The sequence below is a fragment of the Ictidomys tridecemlineatus genome, chromosome 2 (assembly GCF_052094955.1).
Source record: "Ictidomys tridecemlineatus isolate mIctTri1 chromosome 2, mIctTri1.hap1, whole genome shotgun sequence".
Lineage (NCBI taxonomy): Eukaryota > Metazoa > Chordata > Mammalia > Rodentia > Sciuridae > Ictidomys > Ictidomys tridecemlineatus.
The window spans coordinates 10050147-10057145 of NC_135478.1; the positions used below are offsets into that span (position 1 = coordinate 10050147).

The following is a 6999-nucleotide window of genomic DNA, read 5'->3' on the forward strand; positions in this document are numbered from 1 at the left end:
TCAAGGGCCCAGTGAAGCCAGACTCCAAAAGCTACGTATGGCATGGTTCTATTTATATAACCTTCTAAAAAAGGCAGAAGTGCAGGCATGGAGATCGGATCACTGGTTGCAAGGAACCGGGGGAGCAGGTGCTGACTCAGAGGGGCACCGAGGGAGAAGCTGGGGCCACGGAGCAGTTCCATTTTTTGATTCGATGGTGGTGGCCACGTGATCACATGCATTTATCAAGACTCACAGGCCACGACATCAAAGGGGTGAATTTTGCTACAGATGCCTCAACAAACCTGACTCTTCACAGAAACAAGAAAGGAGGACAGGATGGGTCGACCCTCCGAACTGGAGGGTCCAAGTGTAGCCCAGGGACGAGCGGCACAGTCCCAAGAGGTCAGATCCCAAACCCGATGGGCCAGAGCCACCACTGACCAAGAGACCTGGGTTCGAGAAGCGCTAGCCCCCTCCCAAGGCTCCCTGACCAGAATGGGGTTGGGGCCTGGGAGGCCCCACTGTGAGCACACAAGCACCTGACCCACCGGCCCTCGAGCTTTGCCTCAAGCACCCTAGAGATGTCACTCTCTGGCGATCGGGAGACTGACCCAGGGCATCCCGAGAGACGATCAGACCAGGCACCATGAGCCCGGAGAAAGATCAAGAAACAAAACTCAAAGTATGGCGTCTGCGACACGGACACCGCTTCCACACCAGCAGGAAGTGGGAAAACCCTAAAGTGAACCACGCTGTGGGCTTCTGTGAACATCGCGCTCTGGGGAGACGGAGCGCTCCCTCCTCATCGGGCCTTGTGGACATTCCTGTGGAGGAACGTATCCAGACGCGCGCACACACACGCCCGAAAATGAACACTGTCAACCAGGGGTGCGCGAGGGCGGGGATGTGGCCAGAGCCAAGAGTGCGTGTGTAGACCCGGGTGGGACCCATCTCCAGCCCCCCCCAAAAAACACCCAAAGAAAAAGCTGACATAAGTTCAGTCCTGATCAGGTCTTGTCTCCAAATGAGCTCAGCTTTTGATTTTTGGAGTTTCTTGGATTCGGGAACTGTGGAGAACGAGTCACACCCTTGTTGAACAGACTCCCAGCGCGAAAGCCAGGTTAATAATTCCCAGAATTTGGACCTTCCGGGAATACCAGCCAAGCCCATCTCGCAGAGGGATCCTACGGCTCATGCCGTCCAGCCCTGTACAGTAATACCTTCTAGAACATTCTACCTTTCAGGACAGGCTGAGTCTCACAATGTGCTCTCGCATCTCCCAGGGCTTCCTCTGCTTCCCAGGTAGAACACGCCTTTCAAAAAAAACCCAAAAAACCTGGGGCCATACCAATGAGCCCATGTCCCTAGGTTCTGATGTCCCTAGGTTCCGATGCCAGTGTGACTCTGGACTTCTTCGGGAGTTCTCAGAAACACGCGTGAGGGGCCGGGACCCTGGCGTGATGCAGGAGACGGAGTGTGCTCACACACAGGCCCACGTCCCCAGCCCTTGCGATGGCTCAAACGTCTACACGGCGCGGTGGGGAGCCTCTGGCACAGGGCTGGAGGATGACAGAGGCATTTGGTAGCACATCAGAAGGAACGAGAGGCATGAAGTGGGGGCCCTGGGAGAACTGACAGATGCACCTCATTGAACTGACAGATCTGAGCTCTTCGGAAGCTATCTGAGCCATCTTCCCATGAATGAAAACGTGGGACCAAGACGGGTGACATACTTGAAGAGATAGAGGCAGCAACGTAAATCGGAACGACAGACACCTCCCGTTCCATGGTCTTCCTCACTGTCATTGCTGGCTGCGAGTCGGAGCTGCTGGGGACAGGAGAAGAAGACACCGCAGTGGCAAATGGCCCCTGAGCGTAGGGACAGAAGGGCGCGCCGCGTGGGTACCGCGCCTGCAAGTCACTCTCAGACTCCGTGAGCACGGAGCCAGGATCAGGGAACATCCACTCCTTTTCCTCCCCAAGGCAGCAAGACCTCCTCCTCGAGCGTGGCCCACACCCCTCAGCAAGCCCTTTCCAAACCCACCCTCAGCCACAGAGGCGGCTCCCTGATGCCTCAGCAGTGGCCTCCACCCAGCTTGAGAGAACAGCCAGTGGGACCCCATTTCTAGAGCTTCGCGAGGCGGCAAACTGCAGCTGTGGGCTTACAAGTCAGGGCCGTGGTCACCGCCGGCTGGGGAGGGGCGGGCGGGAGGGTCCGTGGTGCCAGGTGCATGGGTGCGCTCACTCTGTGAACATTTAAGAGGCGGATCCCTCGTGCCCATGCCTGATGGCACATTAGACTCTGATCTCAGAGTTCAGAAGGAGAACTTAAACACGTCTGTGTTTGAATGTCAACAGTGTTTGATCCACACGGCCACGGCCCGCCCTGTTGTGCTGACTCCCGACATTCCCAGACCATCTCCTCTCTCTGGCTTGGATTCTGTAGTCCAGCCGCCCCAGGTCTCCGCCCCTCCTCTCTCCATCCCTCCCCAGAAGGCCAGTGCCGGGGACCCAGCTGGGTGGCACGGTGGGGATGGGGCGGGGACCTTCCCCTCTGGGGTGGGGCTATGGGTTGGCTACCTCAGGCCAGAGGGAGAACAGAAACGGCAGAGAGGAAGGGGAAAAGGCAGGGACTCATCACAAAGCCACCGAGAGGGAGACCGCCTTGGGCAAGCTGGCCAAAGACAAGTGAACCCCAGCCCGAGCCCCCCGCTCACCTGCGCGTCCCCCCGCCCCTCCCTCACCAAGAGCTCTCTGAACTGCAGGACTCGGGCTGGCCAGGGGTGAGCTGAGGACACGCAGAAGGCTCCCCACCTCCTTTCCTTCCTCTTAGAAGACACCAGACTCAGGCTCCAGAAGGTGGATCTAAAGCCATTTGCAACCCAGAAAGCCACCCGTCCAGCGGTCCTCCCTTGGACCGTCCCCGGCGCTCAGTGTGCACACATTGACAGCTTCCTGTCCTCCAAGCCCCTCACCAGTCACCCCAGTGACGGGCAGTGGTCACACCACCCCTGAGCACCTCACTGGGCCGGGGCTGCATGCGGTGAGGTGGGGGGCGATTTCTAACTTTTAGGGACAAGCTTCTCATGGGGTTGGAATTCAGGAGGCACAGAACCTGGCTCCTGCCCTGAGCACCAAGCCACACGACACTGTGGTGAGGGGTACAGACCCCCCCAAGAAAGGACTTCTGCCAAATCTTCATTTTCATCCCCCTCCAAGTAGACGCCTCACACACTCCAAACTCACGCTCCCTGGGGCAAGTTCAGCACCCCGAACCCCACAATTTCCATCCCCCCCAGAAGTGAATCCACCCATTGTGGCCCTTAAATGGCAACCCCAGTATCACAAAGGGCCAACCCCGTGGGACACACAGTGGTCAAAACCATCCTCAGAGGGGTAGGGACCACGGGGGAGCCCCGGAACCCGGCGGGCCAGGGCACTTCCACCCTGAGGGCAGCTGGTTGGAACCAAGCCGGGAAGCAGCACGTTGGGATGGCATGGTGGCCAGCCAGCCTGGGGAGCAGGGCGTGTCCCCCCACTCGGAATCTGGGTCATACTTAGATAACTGCTAGAAAGCCCAAGCAACCCCCCACCCTTGCCTGCCCACACCTCCGGAGACGGAAGCCTGTTCCAGGTCTGTCTGAAGCACGCAGGGATTTAAAGAAACACGGGAGTTCGCATTCTGATAACTCAACAGCGGAAAACACAGTCTTCACCTTCCTCCTCTGAGTCTTTGATTTTAAAAAATGATTTTAAAAAAGACATTTACCTGCCCGAGATGTTCACACGGATGGATGTTGGTTCTTCTCCGGTCCCCTCCCGGCTCCCCAGGGTGGGAGAAGCTGAATCCAACCCGAAGCTGGACATGGCCCCCAGAAAAGACCCAGGCCCCCAGAGAGACCACGCTTCCTTCTCTCTTGACCTGACTTTCTTACTGAAAGAGCCCAGACCGGGTCTCCCCAGGCCTGGGGTCCAGATAGGGCAAGCGGGATCTGGTTCTTTACACCCAAAAGATGAGAGATGTCACCAGTGACTGAAGGAAGTGGGACCTACAGACATGGGAGGGAATCAGGGGCCCCCAACCGGCCACCACCATCTCGGATCAGGCCCGGGCCCACCCTGGGTGTTCACTCTGGCCAGTGCCGGCCTCTCCCGTGAAGGCCACATGGTCTCCCATTTGCTCTTGGCCCAGGGCCCTGCCGATCGCAGCCCCAAGCCGGGCAAGGCCAGGATGGAGAAGGATGGAGAAGTCTGAGCCGCGGCTTTGGAGCTTGCTGTAGACTCCGGTGAGGGGCGGCCAGGACGGCCGGGCAGGGCCAGGGCCCCAGCTACCCAGGCTCCCCTGCCCTGTGGCCAGAAGCTCCCAGGCCCCGGCCGGCCCGGGCTCATTCGGGAGCAGTCAGACTTCTCCGGAACCGGCTCTGCCGCCCCCCACCAAGGCCCTGACCGACCCCGGGGCCGATCTCGCTTTGGAAGGGCGCTGAGAAGGGGGTCCACGCTGCCCGGCCCCCAGCCCAGTCCCGGGGCTCGGGCACCCGCGGGCCCGGCGGGGCGGGGAGACGCCGCGCGCTGTCCCCGCGCCCCAGCCTGGAGAGCCCCCAGCTCCCACCAGCCCCGGTGGCTCCAGCCCGGGGAGGGAGGAGGGGGCGCAGCGCCGGGCTCGGCAAAGGATATGGCCATTCGGTGATCTTCTTGGCGTATTTTCTCACCACGTTGTCCTCGCTGAAGAGGAAGAGGGAGCGGTTGACCGTGAGGCAGTTCTGCCGGACGGGGATGGGGTTGTAGAGGGCCATGGTCCGCGCTCTCTGCGCCATCGACTGCTTGTACATCCTCTGCGCCCCGGGCTGCCCGCCCTGCCGGCTGCCCCCGGCTCCGCGCCCGCCGCCGGCGCCCACGACCACCCCGGCGGCTGCCCCGGAGCCTCCTCCCCCGTAGCGGGCCGGCATCTCGTCTCCGAAGCGGGCCATTCTGCAAAGAGCAAAGGGCTCCCGGTTACGCTGCGGCGAACGTTGCGGAAGACGCCGCCGCCGCCGCGGCTGGTGCTGAGGCTGCCGGGCCCGGGAGGACGGCGGCGGGAGCTGCGGCTGCGGGGACGCGCCTCGGCCCAGCCCATCGGGCGGCGGCGGCTCGGCGCCTGGTCGGGGGCTCACGAGGCGGCTGCCCGGGCCGCGCCGGGGACGGCAGCTCGGGACATCTTCCTGGCTGACCCCGGAGAAGGAGGGGCGGGAGGAGGCGCGGGGGCGGGGCGCGGGGGCCGGGAGGGGGAGGGGCGGGGCGGGAGCGAAAAATAACCGAGGAAGGAATCCAGGCAATCCCCAGTCCACCCACTCCGGAGAAAAATCAGTCACAGGGAAAAGAGGAAAAAGAGAGAGAAAAAGAAAAAACGCCCCAACGCACACCCCCTTTAAGATGCGAGCGAACGGGTTGGCAAAGGACGCCCCCCGGGACGCAGCGGAGCTTCGAATTCCTCCGAGGAGCGGGTCAGGCTGGCATCTTGCAAAAGGAGTGCGTTCGGCCCGGTTAAAAAAATGTGTATTAAAAAGGCAGAGAAGAATAAAAAGCAGGTCTTTGCTAAGGGGAAGGTAGCCCCCCCAAAAAAAGAAAAAGATCCTCCTCCTGCTTTTCTTGACTTTTCCTAGACCCGAAAAATCCTGAAAGATCTGCAGCCCCCTCCCCCAAAAGAAAACGAGGAATCGGTGGGGGAGGCAAGGTGGGGGAGGGACGCTCCGGAGGGCTCTGAAGGAGTCTTCAAAGCGCAGAGTCCGCGTTTTAAAAAAAAAAAAAAAAAAAAAAAAAAAAGATTTTTTTTTCCTTCCTGAATCACCAGAAGCGGCCTCTGGAGCTCGGGAGGAGCAGGAGCGCGTGCGTGCGCGCAGCGTGCCGCTCGGCGGCGTCTCGTCTTGGGGTTAAACTGCAGCAATGAAATCCTGAAAATTCCCACCCGAGGGGGGAAGACGCGCAGGGAGGAGGTCTGCGCCGCCCAGGAGCTGCTCCTGGCTGCCGCGGTGCCTGCACCCCACCCGCCCCGCCGCCGCCGCCGCCTCCTCCTCCCCTAGGTTTTGCTAAAATAAGCCTGGAGTGGAGGGGCGCAGAGGAGGGAGGGGAATGGGCGCCGAGGTCTGAGCCACCGGCCGGCGAGGCTCACCCAGAGGCCGGCACATGATGGCCCGCGACCAATCGCCGAGGCGCGGGGGGACCGGCCTCGCCGAGTTTGTGGGGGAGAGGAGAGCCGATGGTCGCGCGGCCCCGGGAGGGGGGTGACTCCTCCCGGCCTGGGAGCAGACCTCGTTTCCCACCCGGTTCCAGGTTCCATTTCGGTTACCCGAAGCTTCCAGGATCTTGCAAGAGTGGGGGGTGGGGGAGAAACTTGGAAAGAGAAGGGGATTCGTGTCTGGAGATGCAGAGAGTCGATGCTCAGCAGATTTGGTCTGTTTAGCAAAACACACTTTTTGAAGGCTGGAAGAATTGGGGTGACTTCTGCAAAAGTTTGCAGGTCTCGGGGCTCAGCGAGCAGGAGTAGGAGGTTTATCCCATCTTTGAGACCCTGGAGGTGACATCTGAACTCCCAGGGGCATGCAATCAGCCAGGCCCTAGATGGCTAGAGAGGATTTCTGGGTGTTCTATGGCGCTTGCTTATCTCCAGAACCACTTTGGTTACTTTCCATTTGACTTTTCCTACTGTGAAGTTCAATAAACTCAGCAGAAAATACAGAAAACATAAATGAACAGGTTAAGAAATTGCTGTGGAATGAACACTTGTAAAACCAGATCCATAGGGAGAAATAGCACATCACTAGCTCCCCACAAACCTACCCACATGCTGCACACTCTTTCCTTCAGCACTAAACTCTACCTGACTTTTTGGTGTTGATTCCTTATAGTTTTACTACCTCGTTGTATATTCTTGAGCAACACAGTTTTGCTTTCCTTGTTTGGACTTTTACATAAATGGAGTCATATAGTATCTGGTTTCTTTGGTTCTATATTATATCTTTAGGACTCACCTATTGCCACATA

The 6999-nt window shown here is 59.4% G+C and overlaps 1 protein-coding gene across 1 annotated transcript in view; it reads right to left on the bottom strand.

The window, feature by feature from the left end:
- The window catches only part of Cacna1a (calcium voltage-gated channel subunit alpha1 A), a 168258-nt gene extending 162497 nt beyond the window's left edge, over positions 1 to 5761 (bottom strand). Inside the window, 2 exon segments of the mRNA XM_078025870.1 lie at positions 4657 to 4950; positions 5380 to 5761. Of these exon segments, the coding sequence (XP_077881996.1) occupies positions 4657 to 4949 (293 nt within the window). The 5' untranslated portion in view covers position 4950; positions 5380 to 5761.
- Between the last annotated feature and the right edge of the window lie 1238 nt (positions 5762 to 6999).